We start from the raw sequence: 18,833 nt of genomic DNA on the forward strand, positions 1-18,833 counted from the left end.
CGCCAACCTCTCCCCTTCCTCCATTCCCTCCCCCTCCACCCTCTAATTGCCTAGATTTCTTCTCTCCTTCTGAAAGAATAATGGTTACTCTGTTAACTTGTTACCTAGATGATCTGTCCAATGCTGAGAGATGTGATCAGGTCCCCCAGTATTATCATAGAGCAGATGCTTCTTCTGTCACTCTGAAATGGGTTTTGTGGAGAGACATCCTCTTCTTTGTCTCTGCTGGTGACTCTTCTTATGTGAATGCACTCCAGTGGTTGGCAGACCATCTGCGTGGTGGTTGTGGCGTCTAGCCGCTTTTGCAGCAGCCATGGTTATTATGGTGACTGTGGTGGGCCACCCACGTGGGGGTGCTGTTTTTGGCATGCTCTTTGGCACTGGCGGTATACCTGGTTGTGGGGTGTGTTTGGTCTCCTTCTCCTTGCCTTGGGTCCCCTGGCAGGCCCCAAGGTGCTGGCATGTTGTGCCTGGTTGTGGGAGAGAGGTCCAGTCCCCTTATCCATGCCCCAGGTCCCTGGGTGGGATCCGAGGTGCTGGCATGTTGTGCCTGGCTGTGGGAGGGTGGTCTGGTCCCCGACTCCATACCCTTGGTCCCTGGGTGGGCCCCTAAGCACTGGCTCAGTGTGCCTGGTTGTGGGAGGGTCGTCTGGTCCCCTTTTCCATGCCCTGGGTCCCTGGGCAGGCCCTGAGGCACTGGTACAGTGTGCCTGGTTGTGAGAGAGAGGTCCAGTCCCCTTTTCCATGCCTCAGGTCTCCGGGCAGGCCCTGAGGCACTGGTACAGTGTGCCTGGTTGTGGGAGAGAGGTCCAGTCCTCAACTCCATACCCTGGGGCCCTGGGTGGGCCCCAAGGTGCTGGTGTGGTGTGCCTGGTTGTGGGAGAGAGGTCCAGTCCCCTTCTCCATGCCTCAGGTCCCTTGGTGGGTCCTGAAGTGCTAGCTCAGTGTGCCTGGTTGTGGTAGGGTGGTCTGGTCCCCTTCTCCATGCCCCGGGACAGTGGGTGGGCCCCGAGGCTATATGTTGTCTTTTGAGACATGTCTATTCAGTTCCTTTGCCCATTTTTTAACTGGGTTGTTTTCTTGATATTGAGTTGTTGGGAGTTCCTTATATTTTTTTGGATATTAGCCTCTTATCAGATGTATGGTTTGCAAAGATTTTCTCTCAATCTATAGTTCTCTCTTCACTCTGTTGATTGTTTTCTTTGCTGTGCAGAAACTTTTTAGTTTGATGTAATCCCATTTGTCTATTTTTGCTTTTGTTGCCTGTGTTTTAGGGGTTATATCAAAAAAACCAGTGCCTATACAGATATCATAGAGCTTTTCCCCTGTGTTTTCTTCTAGTAGTTTTAGTTTGGGGTCTTATATTTAAGTCATTTTGAGTTGATTTTTCTATATGTGTGATTATATAAGGTTCTAATTTCATTCTTCTGTGGATGGATATCCAGTTTTCCCAACACCATTTATTGAAGAGACTGTCCACTCCCATTGTGTGTTCTTGGCATCTTTGTTGAAAATCGGCTGACTGTAAATGCGTGGATTTATTTCTGGGCTCTCCATTCTGCTCCATTGGTTTATGTGTCTGTTTTTATGCCAGTACCATACTGTTTTTGGTTACTATAGCTTTGTAGTATATTTTGAAATCAGGTAGTCTGATGCTCCCAGCTTTGTTCTTTTTGCTTAAGATTGCTGTGGCCATCTGGGATTTTTTGTGGCTTCATATGAATTTTAGGATTTTTTTTTCTATTTCTGTGAAAAATGTCATTGGAATTTTGACTGAGATTGCCCTGAATCTTCAGATTGCTTTGGTTAGTATGGACACTTTAATAATATTAATTCTTCCAGCTCATGAACATGGGATATCTTGATATTTTTCCATTTATTTGTATCTTCGTCAAGTTTTTTCATCAGTGTTTTTTGGTTTTCAGTGTAGAGATCTTTCAAATCCTTGGTTAAATTTATTCCTTTTTAATTTGTTTTGTAGCTATTGTAAATGGGATTTTTTTTTAATTTCTTTGTAAGATAGTTTCATCATTAGTACATAGAAATACTACTGATTGTTCTGTGTTGATTTAGTATCCTACAACTTTACTGAATTAGTTTATTAGTTCTAACAGTTTTTTGGTGGACTCTTTAGGGCTTTCTATATATAAAGATCATGTCATCTGCAATCAGGGACAATCTAACTTCATCCTTTCCAATTTGGATGCCTTTAATTTCTTTCTCTTGCCTAACTGCTCTGGGTAGGACTTCCAGTTCTATGTTAATTAGAAGTAGCAAGAGTAGGCATCCTTGTCTTGTTCCTGATCTTGAGAAAAAGCTTTCAGTTTTTCCCTGTTGAGTATGGTGTTAGCTGTGGGTTTGTCTTATACGGCCTTTATTGTGTTGAGTTACATTCCCTTTATACCCAATTTGTTGAGTTTTTATTGTGAAATGACATTGAGTTTTGTCAAATGCTTCTTCATCTATTGAGATAATCATATGATTTTTGTCCTTCATTTTGTTAATGTAGCATATCACATTTATAGATTTGCATATGTTTAGCCATCCTTGCATCCCTGGGATAAATCCCACCTGATTATGGTGAATGATATTTTCAATGTGCTGTGTGCTGTTGAATTTTGTTAGTGTTCTGTTGAGAATTTTTGCATCTATGTTCATCAGGGATATTTGCCTGTAGTTCTGTTTTGTTTTAGTGTCCTTGTCTGGCTTTGGTATCAGGGTAATGCTGGCCCTATGAAATGAGTTTGAAAGAATTCCCTCCTCTTCAATTTCTTGGGAGAGTTTGAGAAGAATTGGTATTAGTTCTTTAAATGTCTGGTAGAATTCAGCAGTGAAGCCATTAAGTCCTGGGCTTTTCTTGGATGGGAGACTTTTTATTACTGATTGAATCTCCTTATTCACTATTAGTCTGTTCAGATTTTTTTTTTTTTTTTTTAAAGATGACCGGTAAGGGGATCTTAACCCTTGGCTTGGTGTTGTCAGTACCACGCTCAGCCAGTGAGCTAACCAGCCATCCCTATATGGGATCCGAACCCATGGACTTGGTGTTATTAGCACCACACTCTCCCGAGTGAGCCACAGGCCGGCCCTCAGATTTTCTTTTCTTCATGATTTAATCTTGGTAGGTTGTATATGTCTAGTTTATCCATTTCTTTTAGGTTATCCTATTTACTGGCATATAATTGTTTATAATAGTCTCTTATGATCCTTTGTCTTTCCATTGAATTAAAAGATTTTCATTTTCTGCCTTCCTAAGTTCTTTCCTGTCTCCCTCCCTTCCTGAAAAATTCAGGACAAAGGCCATTTGCTTATTTTGTGATATTGCCACAGGGGTCAGTAGTGGTGGCCCAGTGTGGGACTGCAGTGCACAGCCTAGAAGAACACCTGAGGGTCATAGGGAAGGAGTGGGGGATTGCAGTGATCTGAAATAAGGACATAGCCATAGGAGATTTGTTATTTTTGAGGGGGACTGATCATTAAATAAATATATTGAGGCTAATGGGAATCAGATATCTTATTGTCAGAGAAGGGAATTACAAATATGGAAAGGGAGAAAAGTAGAATAAAGTTGGAACTAGAAGTGCATAAACTGTCATAGTTTTCAATATGTGTAGATACAGAGATACATAAGTGTATGTGTGGTGTGGTGTGTGTGTGTGTTCATATTCATTCTCTAGTTCTGTTTCATGGGAGGGCTTGGGAGCAGCAATGCCAGAATAGAAATAAGTGTACCTAGGACCCAGACCTTGGTTTCTATATACCATATTCCATTAAAAGGAACCAGATCTTCTTACAGAAATAGCCCATTCCAGGGCTAGTGCAGAAGAGACACAAAGATGAACATGTAAATTTTTTGTTTATCTTTACAAAATGTAAACATTTTTTGTGGCCCTTTACCAATTTTTCCCTAACCTCCCCTCCCCCTCCCCCTTTCCCACCTCTGGTGTCCTCAGTTCCCTTATCTCCTTTAGAGAGTTCAAGAAATTATTGTGATTGTGGTATCTTTCTTTGGTTTTTTTGCCTTTTTTTTTTTTTCCAGCTCCCATTTATGAGTGAGGACATGCAATATTTCTTTCTGTACCAGGCTTATTTCATTTAACATAATTTTCTCTAAGTTCATCCATGTTGCTGCAAATGACAGAATTTCATTTCTTTTTATGGCAGAGTAGTATTCCATTGGGTGTATATATTTACACACACACCACATTTTCCTTATCCAGTAGTTCACTGATGGACATTTAGGTTAGTTCCAACTCTTAGCTACCATAAACAGAATTGTGATAAACACGGGAGTGCAGGTATGCCTTCAACATGATGATTTCCATTCCTTTGGTTATACAGCCAGCAGCAGGATTGCTGGGTCATGGGGCAGTTCTATCTGTAGTTGTTTGAGGAATCTTCATACTGTTTTCCATAACAGCTGCACTAATTTATAGTCCGACCAACAGTGTAGGAGGGTTCCCCTTTCCTAGTATATTCTGGATGCATCCTTACCAGCATTTGTTATTCTCTTGTCTTTTTGATACTGGCCAGTCTAACTGGCATGAGATGCTATCCCAATGTGGTTTTAATTTGTATTTCCCTGATCTTAGTGATGTTGAACATTTTTCATGTGTCTGTTGGCCATTTGTATTTCTTCCTTTGAGAAATGCCTGTTCAGCTCCTTTGCCCATTTTTTAATTGGGTTACTTGTTTTTTTGCTAAGTTGTTTGAGTTCCTTGTATATTCTGGATATTAATCCCTTGTCAGATGCATACTTTGTGAATATTTTCTACCATTATGTAGATTTTTTGTTGTTGTTGTTGTTTGGTTTTTTTGCTGTGCAGAAGTTTTTTAGTTTGATATAATCCCATTTGTTTATCTTTGCTTTTGTTGCTTGTGCTTTTGAGGTCTCATTCATAAAGGTCTTTGCCCCATTCCTACTCCCTGAAGTGTTTCCCCTATGTTTTCTTTTAGGAGTTTTATAGTTTCAGGACATATATTTAAGTCTTTAATCCATTTTGAGTTGATTTTGAAATATGGCAAAAGGTACAGGTCTAGTTTCATTATTCTACATATGGATGTGCAGTTTTCCTAGCACCACTTATTGAAGAGGCAGTCTTTTTCCCCAATGTGTGTCCTTGTTGTCTTTGTCAAAGATCAATTGGCTGTAAGTATGTGGGTTGATTTCTGGGTTCTCTATTATGTTCCATTGGTCTGAGTGTCTGTTTTTATGCCAGTACCATGCTGTTTTGGTTACTATAACTTTGTAGTATAATTTGAAGTCAGGTAGAGTAATGCCTCCAGTTTTACTTATTTGTTTTTGGTCAGGATTGCTTTGGTTATTCATGGTCTTTTGTTGTTCCATACGAATTTCAGGATTTTTTTTTTTTTTTTTTTTTTCCTGTGAAGAATATCATTGGTATTTCAATGGGGATTGCACTGAATCTGTAGATCACTTTTGGGACATTTTCACAATGTTAATTCCTCCAATCCAAGAGCATGGAATGTCTTTCAATTTTTTTGTGTCCTCTTTAATTTCTTTCAGCAGTGATTTGTAGTTCTCATTGTAGAAATCTTCCACCTCTTTGGTTAAATTGATTCTTAAGTATTTTATTTTTTTTGGTGACTATTGTAAATGGATTTGCTTTCTTGATTTCTTTTCCTGCTAGTTTATTGTTAGAGTATAAAAAAGCTGATTTTTGCATATTGATTTTGTATCCTGCAATTTAACTGAAATCTAGAGTTTTTTGGTAGAGTCTTTAGGTTTTTCTGTATATAGGATCACGTTCTCTGCAAACAGGGATAGTTTGTCTTCATTTTTTCCAATCTGGATGCCCTTTCTTTCTCTTGCCTGATTGCTCCAGCTAGCAGTTCCAATACTATGTTAAATAGGAAAGGTGAGAGTGGGCATCCTTATCTTGTTTCCATTGTTAAAGTTTTCAGCTTTTGCTGATTCTGGATGATATTGGTGGTGGGTTTGTTATATATGGCTTTTATTGTGTTGAGATACTTTCCTTCTATACCTAATTTGCTGAGAGTCTTTATCATGAAGGGATGTTGAATTTTGTCAAATGCTTTTTTCTGCATCTATTGAGATAAGCATATGGTTTCTGTCCTTGATGATTTGGTATATTACATTTACTGATTTGTGTATGTTGAACCATCCTTGCTTCCCTGGGATAAATCCCACTTGATCATGGTGTATAATTTTTTGGATATGCCGCTGTATTCGGATAGCTAATATTTTGTTGAGGATTTTTCTATCTATGTTCATCAGAGATATTGGCCTGTAGTTTTCTTTTTTTGTTGTATCTTTGTCTAGTTTTGGTATCAGGGTGATGCTGGCCTCATGGAATGATTTTGGGAGAATGGCCTCTGTTTCAGTTTTTTGGAATTGTTGTTTAATTCCCATGTGTTTATATAGTTTCTTGAGTTTCACTTGTTATTGATTTATAGTTTCAATCCATTGTGGTCTGAAAAGATATTTGAAATGATTTCAGTTTCTTTAAATTTTTTGAGACTTGATTTGTGACCTAACATATAGTCTATCCTGGAGAATGTTCCATGTGCTGATGAGAAGAATGTATATTTTTAGTTATTGGATGAAATGTTCTGTAGATTGCCAGGTCCAGTTGGTCTAAAGTGTTGTTTAAATCCTGTGTTTCGCTATTGAGAAGCAGCCTAGATGGTTCATCCAGTACTGACAGAGGGGTATTCAGGTCTCCTACTATTACTGTATTGGGGCCTTTATCTTTCCTTAGGCTTAATAGTGTTTGCTTTATATATCTGGGTGCTCTAGTGTTAGGTGCATATATATTTATGATTGTTATGTCTTCTTGTTGGATAGGTCCCTTTATTATTATATAGTGGCCTTCTTTGTCTCTTTTTATGGATTTTGGTTTAAAGTCTATTTTATCTGGTATAAGAATAGCTACTTCTCCTCATTTTTGGTTTCCATTTTCTTGGTATATCTTTTTCCATCCCTTCACTATTAGTCTGTGTGTGTCTTTACAGGTGAGGTGGGTCTCTTGAAGACAGCACATAGTTAGGTCTAGCTTTTTAATCCAATCAGTGTCTTTTGAGTGGAGAATTCAATCCATTTACATTTAGAATTGTTATCAAAGGTATTGTCTTACTCATGTCATTTTATTGATTTTTGTTTGGATGTTTTAAATATCTTTTGTTCCTTTTTTTATCTTTTATTGTTTATCTTTGATGTTTGTTAGCTGTTCATGGTCATAGATTTAGTTTCTTTCTCTTTCTCATTTGCATTTTTGTTCTACTAGTGGATTTTGTTCTTTCTTGTGTATTTGTGGTAGCGAACGTCATTTTTCAGAATCCAGATGTAGGACTCCCTTGAAGATTTCTTGCAGGGCTGGTCATTTGGTGGTCAAGTCCTGTAGTTTTTGTTTGTCTGGAAAATACACTATTTCTCCCTCATTTCTGAAGGATAGCCTTGCTGGGTATAGTATTCTTGGCTGGCAGTTTTTTTCTTTCAGTATTTTGAATATAATCAGCCTATTTTCTTCTGGTTTGTAGAGTTTCTGTTGAGAAGTCTGCTGTTAGTCTGATAGAAGCTCCATTATAGATGACTTGATGCTTTTAAAATTCTTTATCTTTGAATTTTGCCAGTTTGAGTATAATGTGTCTCTGAGAAGATCTTTTGGGATTGAATCTTCTTGGGGATCTTTGAGCCTCCTGGATCTGAAGGTCCATGTCTCTCCTTATACCTGGGAAGTTTTCAGTTATTATTTCATTGAATAGGTTTTCGATGCCTTTTCCTTTCTCCTCCTCTTCTAGAACACCCATGATTTGAATGTTTGTAAACTTGTTTGTCTGCTAGCTAAGATTTTCTTCAATTTTTAAAATTCTTTTTTCCTTTTTTTTTTTTTTTCTTGTCTGCCTGGGTTCTTTCAAAAAGACTATCTTCAAGATCATAAATTCTTTCTTCTGCTTATTCTAGCCTGCTGCTTAAGCTCCCAATTGTGTTTTTTATTTCTTTGAATGAATCTTTCAGTTCCATGAGTTCTGCTACATTCTTTAAGGTATTAATCTTTTTAAATTTCCTTCTTCATATCTTGATTTTTTTTTTTCTTGTTTCATTATGTTGTCTGAGTCTTCTCATATCTCATTGAGTTTTCTTAAGGTTGTTGCTCAGAATTCCTTTTCAGTCATTTCAAGGGTTTCCTGCTCTATATACGACCTGGTATTTGAGAATTACTGTATTCTTTTAGTGATGTCATATTTTGTTGGATTTTCACATTTCTAGTATCTCTATATTGATGTCATCTGGTAGTACAGTTGCTTCTTCTATTATGCTGGAGTGAGCTTTGAGGAGAGAGACTTTTCTTTTTCTAGTCTCCACTGGTTACTCTCCTTGTGTGAATGCAACCAAGTGTCTGGCAGGCCACCTGCATAGTGGCTGCAGCTATTACTGTAGTTGCGGGCCGATTTTGTGGCAACTGTGGCTGTGGCAGAGGTTTTGGTGGGCCACCTGCATGGAAGTTGTGTTTTCGGCATGTTCCCGGGAAGTGGGGGCTGCCCTCAGCTCCTTTCTAGGGCTGGAATGTCTTTTTGTATTAGAAATAAGAACATGCTCAAAGAATGATGGAGACATGTCAAAAGGACACAGAAGCCAGCTGAAGGGGCTCCCACTGGCCAAATCAACACTCCGAAATCAAAATAAGTGATGTTAGTAACAAATTACAACCCACTGAATAATATAGGAAGCCACAAATCCACAGTGATATAAATAAATGAATAAGTGGAGAGAAGAGAAAGCTCCTTTCAGTGGAAAGCCAACCAATAAGTGTAAAGTGAATGATTAGAATTAAATCAGTATTTGGCAGTCATTGTAGTAATAATTGTTTCAGGTGAAAATCTTCAATGGATGCTAAAAATAGTGAGTTTAATGATCTCCTTACAAGATACTTATTAATTACAAAGGGAAAAAAGAGTAACTATAAAGGTTAAGAACCATGGTAGACAATACCTTAACCAACTTATCAAAGCCGAACCATCAGCAACTGGACAAATACAAACTATGTGACACCTGATAAGATACAAGAAGAAAATATCTCTTCTGTGGTATTCTTGCCCAAAAGGTACACCTGAATCTAATAAAAATAGGAAAACATCAGGCAACCCAAACTGAGGGAACAGTCTAAAAAGTAACTGACCTGAAACCTTCAAAAATGTTAAAGTAATGAAAGTCAAGGAAAGACAAACTGTTTCAGATTGGTGGAAAGAGACATAACAAACGCAAAATGTGATGACTTGAGTATGAAGGACATTGGTGAGACAACAGGCAAAACTTGAATGGAGTCTGTGGATTAGATATAGTAATATGCAATGTTAATTTCTTGATTTTTATAGTTGTGGTTAAGTAGAAGAATGTCCTTGTTTGTAGCAATTACATACTAATGTATTTGGGATAAAGAGGCACCAATGACTCAGTGGTTCAGGAAAAAAGATTCTTTATGTACTTGCCAACTTTCCTGTAAGTTTAAAATTATTTTGAAATGAGAAAATACATGTAATCATAAAACAGTTTTTCATAATAAGGGGTACTATTATAAGAAATCAACGCAGGAAAGTTTACATCAAAGTTCATTCTCTTATGTGGATTTAAAAATGAAAGAATAAAGCTCCAGAAGAAAAGACCTGCCAAGGATGTTTTTCTCTTCCAAAATGGAAATATAACTTCTCAATTTACTTCACATAACTTGCAAATGTAACCAGTTATCTTACTTGGAAATTTTTCATTTCACCAACTTTACTTTTTCTTGACTTTTCCAGGTATTCAGAGTTGTTGTCCTAAAATAAACCACAAACTATATTTGGGACAAAGAGATACTAAGAAGTACAAAGGGCTGTTTCTCTAAGTGTCATTTAAAAGACTTCTAATTTATTTATTTATTTATTTTGGCTGAAAACTTCCACACTTTATTGAAAAATAATAACCTATTCATCCAGGAAGCTCAATGAACTCTAAGTAGGGTAAACACAAAGATTCACAGATGCATCATAGTAAAAATGCTGAAATTCAAAGACAAGGATCAAATTGTAGAAACAGCAAGAGAAAAACAAGTCAATTACAGAAAAACCCCAATAAGATTAACAGATGACTTCACAGCAGGAACAGTGGGGGACAGAATGCAGTGGGAGAGCATTCTAAATGTTCTGACAAAAAACTGCATACTAAGAATCCTTTTAATCCTGCAAGGCTATTTTTCAAAAATGAGGTGAAATAAAGACTTCACTAGACAGAAAAAAGCTGTGAGAATCTGTTCTAGTGGACCTGCCTTGAAGAAATACTGAAGGAAGTTCTTCAGGCTGAAAGCAATTAAACCCAGATAGTAATTCAAATCCATATGAAAAAAAGAAAAAGCACAATTAAAGGTAGTTACAAAATTATGACAGACGGATTAAAGGCATAATTAGTCTCCTTTCTTTTCTTAACTGATTTTACAAGCAATTGTATAAAATAATATACACATGTAATGTATCATTGGGCCAAAAGAATATAGGAATGTAACATATGTGTAATATTTGCCAATAACAACACAAAGAAGGTGGGTGAGGGTAAAGCTGCATTGGGCTAAGGAAATGGCTACAGATGGTAAAGTAATAATTACAATAATATATTGCTCGGGTTGTAATATTAATAGATGTAACATGTATAACAATACTGCAAAAAAGGAAGAAAGGGAATAGAGCTATGTAGGAATAACCTTTCTATATATGACAAAGTAAGCTAATATAAATTTGAAGTTGAATTTGATAAATTAACATGTATGGTAAACTTAGTGCAATCTCACACATGCAAAAAAAAAAAAAACCCTCAAAAAATATACTAAAAAAATCATTAAAGAAATGTAAATGCTACGTTTAAAAAAAAGTCAATACAAAAGTAGTAAAGGAAGAATAAAGAAACAAAAAAGACATGAAATGTATAGAAAACAAAAAGGTAAATGGCAGACAAAAATACAAGTATGTTAATAAGACATTAAATGTTAATAGATTAAACAATCCAATCAAATGGCAGAGATTGTCAGATTTTTAAAAAAGGCAAAAAAACATGATCCAAATATATGCTGTCTAGAGGAGACACAATTTAGATTCAGAGATACAAATAGGTTAAAAGTAAAAAGGTAGAAACAGACATACCATGCGAAGAGTAACCATAAGAAAGCTGAATGGCTATATTATCACACAATACAGACGTTACAATAAAAATGGTATGAGAGAGAAAAACATTATAACAACATTATAATAATATTATAATGATAAGAGGGCAAAATCTCCAGAAAGATATAACAATTATAAACATACATACACCTAATAACAGCACATGAAATACATGAAGCAAAAACTGACAGAAATAAAGAGAAAAGTAGACAATTCAACAATGATAGTTGGAGATTTAAATACCCCACTTTTAAAAATGAACCGAAGATCACAAACAAATAGAAGACTTGAAAAACACTATTAACCAACTAGATTTAACAAAATATATAGAACAGTCCATCCAACACAACAGAATATACATTCTTTTTAAGGGCATATGGCACATTGTCTAAGATAGACCACTTGCTAAACTTTAAAAGAAACCTCAATAAATTCAAAATGATAGAAATAATACAAACTATGTTCTCTGACCACAATAGAATAAAAATAGAAGTTAACAGCAAGGAAAAAATTTGTGAAACTCACAAATGTGTAGAAATTAAACACACTCCTAAATAATCAAGAGATCAAAGAAGAAATCAAAAGGGAAATTAGAATACTTCAAGATGAATAAAAATAAAGACACACTATATAAAAACTTATGAAATGCAACTAAAATGTGTAGAAGGAAATTTATAGTTATGAATGCTTATATTAAGAAATAAAAAATAACCTAAACTTTCACTTTCTGACACCTGAAAAGAAAGAGGAAACCAAACCAAGCAAAAGAAATTAGATTATAAAAATTAGAGGAGAAATTAATGAAATAGAGAATAGAAAAATAGAGAAAAAAATCAAGGAAACCAAAACCTGGTTCTTTAAAAAGTTCAAGAAAATTGACAAACCGTTAGCTAGATTGACCAAGATAATGAGAGAAGACTCAAGTTACTGGAATCAAAAATGAGCGAGAGGATGTTATGCTGAACTTACAGAAATAAAAAGGATTGTAAAGGAACACTATAAACAGTTCTACACCAATACATTAGATAACTTAGATGAAATGGACAAATTCCTAGAAAAACAAACTACCAAAACTGACTCAAGAAGAAACAATCTGAATAGACCTAAACATGTGAAGAGATGGAATTAATAACACCTTACAAACTATCCATAAAGAAAACCCCAGGTCACTGCTAAACTACAAAACATTCAGAGAATTAATTCCAATTCTTCACAAACTCTTCCAAAAAATAGAAGAGGAGGAAACAATTCTCATTTTATAAGGCCAGTATTACCCTGACACCAAAATCAGATAAAGACATCACAAGAAAAGTACAGACCAATAAAAAGACTTCTAATTTAAACAAACTTAAAAAAGGAAATCATAAAACTAATTTTTAAATATTATTACATAGGCAAAAGGGAAAACTATAGTACTCTCATTACTTAATGTTCCCAGTTCTACCTAAAACAAAGACCTACATTTTTAACAACCTGTGTCACAAAATTATGTGAACATTTGGAATAAATGTTTACAGCTAATGTTTATTCTTTGTGTGAAATTTTGCATAATCTCAGGAACAGAAGTTTAAGAAATAGAAGTCTTCTAATTTGAGTTTGTTGTAGATGTTCCTGATTCTTCCATATTGCTAGTCTACTGTACTCAAAGATGAGCCAAAAGAAACATGCAAAAGACTGTCTTAAATTATTTAAATCTCCTGTAGCAGCAAAATTTCCCCAGAAATTGAGAAACATCCATACAGTTCTCACCCTTTTATCGAAAGTTTATTTCTGTTCTCCCTTTCTCATTTTCTGGCATTTAAAATAGGGAAAAAATTATTTGCTATTATTCACATATGAAACACATGGTTTCAGAGTGGTAAGCTGATTTCTTCATGTCAATTAAAACAATTTTCCTGATATGTAAAGTGAATCTAGATATCTAGGAACTATATTTAACATAGAGATGGGAAACTGTGAGTAATCCAATACTATCCAAGTTACATGTGTTCTAAAAAAAGCTCAAATAGTTGATTTAGGGTAATGGAAATTACAGTTCAATCTGGGATTTTAATGAGGCTCCTTACTGAAACTTTTCTCTTAATGAGGCATCTGTTTTCTTTAGGTTTACTAGCTTATTTAATATTTTTCCTCTTCATAATACCAACTGATAATTAACTTATTAACAAATAGTAATTATATGAGATTTATGAAATATACTTGGGCTATTTTTTGGTAAGGTTCTTGATTTGGTATGTAGATTCGAAAAGTTAATTCTCATGGTTAAATGAGTAAATGACATTTTTCAAGTGCCTCCTTCACACAATAGATGCTCAATATTAGGGTTTATTAGGACCCTAGAGATCAAGAAACTTGGATTCTAGTCCTAGATATGGAAGTAACTGAAAAAAAAATTTTTTTTTGTAACTAAAAATTTTAGATAAGTCATTTAACTTCTGTTCTTTGGTTTCTATATTTATAAAATGGAGACAATATCCTATCTACTTTATAAAGATTTTTGAAATTGGAAAATAGATTGAAGCACTGAAATAATATCAGTTTACCTTTGTTTAGCAATCTCAATTTTTCAAATTCTTAACCCTGGGATTGAAGTTATTGAAGGCACTTGTTTCTCCTTATTTCTTGCCTCAATTCCTAAAGTTTCACTTTCCCTCCACAGGAGAAATGTATTGATAATTTTATATTGTCAAAATGGCAAGGTCCTTTGTGACAAGTCACCCCCTAAAGAAATTCTATTGGTAAAAATTTGTTTGAGGCTTACTGGAGAAAATATTAATGATGTAAGATTTGCATTTGATATCTTAGAATATTATAGGATACTATATGCTGCATAAATCCAGATCCAACTTTTATTCAGATAATTTTTAAAATTTAGAACATGATTTCAAAGGTGGTATATCTCTTGCGGAGGGAAATCTTGCTGAAAGAAATTACAGCCTCTTTGATTAACAAATAATGTATCCTGTCTGTGTAGCTCTCTAAAAGAAAGAATTAAAAGGGGAGAATGGTTTCATTATTCATAGTTTGGTTTGTGGGGGTAAGAGAGGGAATGAGAAAAATCATAAGACATCCTTGGAACAATTTAACATAAAATAGACAGATATATAGATCCTGAGATGTTACAATAAATTTTAAAAATATATAGATCAACATGACCCAAACGGTTTCCAAGACACCAATATGGTTGGTAAACAGCCATTTTACAGTGTGTGCTGCATAGATGTCCACATCATGCCCGGAAAACCCTACTCTTTGCCTCCAAATTTGAAAGCTAGTCATCCAGAGCAGGTGGCCAGTCAACATCTACAGACTAGAAGGGAGAAAAGTCATTAAGACAAATATTACAGTTCTGGTAAACATTTGCTGTTAATGCTATATAAATTTAATAGTTTTAATATAATGCAACAGAAGAAACTGCATTTGAGTTAAAGAGCTATTGAGTACCACAATTTAACATTCTAAAGTCCATTCTAGGGATTCTTGGGCCTAAGGTGTGTTTCTAAATTAACTGAGTAGCAGTATTTGGTTACTCAGCTGGTTATTAATTGTGTCTTTTGGCTGATAACAATAAATTTAAGTTTTTAAATGTTATTTATGGGTAAAGTAGCAAACAAATTTAGATGACTATACCAATTTTCCCTCAGAAGTCTCAGCAACTTTTATTCTTCTGGACATTTTCATTCTTCCATCTTGCATTTAACAAATACTCAAGTAGTCTAAAAACCTACAGTCTTATTTGTAACTTAGCAGGTAAATGTGAAATAAATGAATAGGAAAGATCACATGGAACTAGAAAAGGATAAAGGATCTTTGTGTTTCACTTCAGCGGAATTTTTGGTTTTTAAATCCAATTCATCTACCTCTACTTACCTTCATTTTACTCTTCTAGAACAAAACCTTGACCTTCAAGTCATAAGGAAATTACAGCAAGCAGACTATTTTGTCTCCACATAAATAATCACATTCCAGGTCTTAGAAGTATCTAAGCACACCTTAACTACCCTAGGACACCTATTTTTTTTGTTAAAGAAAGTTTTAAAAATCCAACTTTATTTCTTTGCTTGGCTTGAAGATTTAGATCTGATGCCATATGTGAAGCCCAGTTAATGAATTAGCTCCAGTTAGCTCATTAGTTACAAAGTCAAGGGATCAGATCCCCATACTCACCAGCTGCCAAAAATAAGTAAATACGTAAATGAATAAATAAATAAGCTCTATATTTGCAAGGATCATAAATGAGATCTTATTTAAAAAAATAAAAATTCTGAAGATAGTCCCCCCGCCCCCCATTATAATGCTATTGTGAGATTTTGACCCTTTTCAAATACCTGTGAAGGTGGGTAGTGCCATTTGGCTTAATGCCAAAGAGCATAACTTTGGCTGAATTCAACTTGGAAAAGTCCATTCTACAATCAAGTGGTTTACCTCAACATCCAGCTCCAGAATATCTGCAGTCACGTTCATCAGAGTGCCAATGTTTGGCTTGGTTCTCCCAAAGTCTCCATGTACAAACTCTTTAATGTAGCTGGGGTTTATTTAGGAAAAAAATTAAGACAACCATGCAGTACCAACTCTCTGGCAAGTGTGATAGGTGAAAGAGAAATAATAAACAAAAGCAGAAATGTTACAAAAGAGAGTTTATTTCTGACTTGTTATGTGTGTCTTGGAAAATAAGCTACCACAAACCGATTCCTACTAGTCTGGTAGCCAAACATCAGGACAATGGGACCTGTGTTTATATCAAATTCAGGAAAAGTTACAACTTTTTTCTTTATAGTCCATGTCCAAATGTCAAGGTTTGGGCATGGATTTTTAATATTAGTTCAATACTTTTTAAAAAACACTATTTATTCTTTGCCACAATGCTCATTTTGTCATCTTTCCAGTCCCATTTTTTAATAACAGCAACTGGCATCTGCTAGATAGATGGTAGGTTTCCCAAAGGGTCACACACAGAATGACCTCAGTGATGGCTTTCCTTGTAACATGACCCAGTGGCAATAGGATGGAAGGGATAATGAGAATATTAATTTAGTCTTGGTCAAGGGCCTTCAGAAGGATTATCAAAGGACCTAGTTGTTTGCTAACACAGTAGGAGAAGTTAATTCTCTCTTTTTTTAAGAGATAACTTTGTATTTCCCTCATAGGTCAGTAACTAATTCTGGAATTTGTTCTTAATAAGATTACATTAACAGAAGACGCAGAGTACGCCCAGGGTCCTAGGCAGGAGCCAAGGACAGTCCCCTCCACCCAGAAGCAGGCAAGAAGTAGAGCAGTCCAGGGTCCTGCGAAGGAGCCCAGGGCAGTATCCCCTTCCCGGAAGCAGGCAAGGAGCACACCGAAAACACCACTTTCATGCAGGTGGCCCATCACAGCCACCACCACGGCTGCTACAGCAGTAGCCACAGCAGCCGTGCAGACGGCCCACTAGACACCCAACTGCAGTGACATAAGGAGAGTCACCAGCGGAGACCAGAAAAAGAAGAGAACGTCTCTCTGCTCAAAGCCCACTCCACCATAATAGAACCAACTGCTCTACCATGCCCCTGCTTTATTTCTGATTTTTGAAATTTCTGTCTTTTTTTCTTGGTCAGTCTAGGTAAAGTTTTGCAAATTTAGTTGACCTTTTTCAATAATCAGCTTTTGGTTCTGTTGATTTTCTCTCTGTTTTCTAATTCACTATTTCTTGTTTCTGTTGTAATCTTTGTTATTTCCTACTTATATTTGCTTTGTTCTTCTTTTTCTATTTTCTTAAGGTAGAAGTTTACTGACTTGAGATTTGTCTTATTTTTAATATAGGTGTTTACAAGTATAAATTTTCTTCTAAGTGCAGCAAGAGCCTTGCATCCTATAAATTTTGATATGTTACATTTTGATTTTTATCTCATAGTACTTTCTAATTTGTGACTTTTCTTTTTACCCATTGTTTATTTAGGAGAGTGTTGTTCAATTTCCACACATTTATGAATTTTTAAAATTTCCTTCTGTTATTTTGGTCAGAGAACATATTTTCTATGATATTAGTCTTTTTAAATGTATTGAAACTTGTTTTGTGGCTAAAAATAAAAGAAAAGAAAAAAGATTACATTAACATTCCTTACACAGGACTCTATGGCAGCCTTGACAATATTTATCTGAAAGATATGTTTTTACCAGCATTCAGTAAAAACTCAGCATTATATTGTGTTCTATAAATTAGCATTTAGTATAAAATATTTCATAGAATTTGAATAGAAAAAATAAATTTATTCTCAGATGATAAAAAAAATCAACACTATAATATGCTAATTCCAATATTATGTCCTCAGTTGCTGAAAGTTTATTCACTCTACCTTCACCCAAATGTTTTGACTCAAGCGTAAGATATGTAATTACCTAGTAATTGTCTTTTTTGCTAAACTCATAATTACTCAAAATTGTCATTCTTTTTCTCTCACTTTCTTTAGCGAATGCTCCGTTTGAGTAGCAATGACAAGGGGAGATGACCTAAAAGGTCAAGAGAGGTTCTTATTCATAGCCAAAGGGATGAGGTTTAAGTCAAATGAGCTAGCTCAGTGTACTAAGCAGTATAAATATACAGGATGTACACAAAATATATTTAGTATGAAAAAAATTCATATGCTTCTGTGTATAACCATATGGTATGAAAAGCTTTACCAAACAGTCTTTCTTGGCTAACGCCTTGAGTACATGTACGTGGCTGATTCTAAGAATGTTTAAAAGGATCGAAAATACATTAGCTTCTCCAAAAGACATTGCATGTCTCCTTGGCACACCAAAATTAAAGCTAGGATTAGGTTAAGAGATTTTTTTTAAAAAAAAAAAATCTGTGATTACTTTGAAATTCCATCCATAATAGGTAAATGTTCTCCAAACAACAAAGATACAAAGATCTGCCCACTGGAATATAAACAGAACATTCCTTGATCCAAACTGCAAAATTTATAAGATTTTAGGAGTAGGTAACCTATACCTGGTTCAGCTGAGTAAATCCAGGTCACACCTGTGGTAGGAGATGGGAGGATGAGGGGAGAGGAGGTTGAGGCGGGAAGGAGAGGCAGACTAGTTACAGCAATACAGTGATAATGCTATTGGGGATTAAAATTTGATTTTTTTTTTCTTATATACATAAGTATGTCATTAATTTTATCCCAGTTAGGAGGCATTTTATCACTTCATGCTATTGGATCACAAAATGATATAAACCAAGAAACAAAAAAAACTAGGAACACCTTTGAAAAGTAAACTAAAGCTAAGACTACTGGAGCTCCCTGATGTATTTTAATCAGCAACTCAGTTCTGAGAGAAAACCACAAAAGTCACGTGAGGTTATGAACAGATTATCTCTGGACTAAGGATATTTTAACTGAATCTCAACGTTTTCTATTTATAACATAGTCGAAACTCTACAGACTTTGAAAATGGCACCAATGACAGCACAATATTACTGTCAACCAAGTTTACATGGCACAAATGATATCTAATCTGAACTGTTTTAATGTTTTTGTTTATTCCACAGGGCATGTAGAGAAAGAATATTCTCTGTTGTACTGGGCCAGTGGCCAAATAAAGTTAAGATCAATATATAAAGTAGCGTCATTCCCTTCTACTACCTGTGTTTAATCATCTGGGGCAAATGGTTGAAATGCTGAAAGGACCCA

General features: G+C 35.3%; 1 protein-coding gene across 1 annotated transcript in view; it reads right to left on the reverse strand.

The window, feature by feature from the left end:
• Positions 1–14,415: 14,415 nt before the first annotated feature.
• PUS10 (pseudouridine synthase 10) overlaps positions 14,416–18,833 on the reverse strand; it is a 69,201-nt gene continuing 64,783 nt past the window's right edge. Inside the window, 3 exon segments of the mRNA XM_063078615.1 lie at positions 14,416–14,482; positions 15,598–15,717; positions 15,719–15,743. Coding sequence (XP_062934685.1) covers positions 14,444–14,482; positions 15,598–15,717; positions 15,719–15,743 — 184 coding nt within the window. The 3' untranslated portion in view covers positions 14,416–14,443.

This window comes from Cynocephalus volans, chromosome 14, assembly GCF_027409185.1.
Source record: "Cynocephalus volans isolate mCynVol1 chromosome 14, mCynVol1.pri, whole genome shotgun sequence".
NCBI classification, from domain to species: Eukaryota; Metazoa; Chordata; class Mammalia; order Dermoptera; family Cynocephalidae; genus Cynocephalus; species Cynocephalus volans.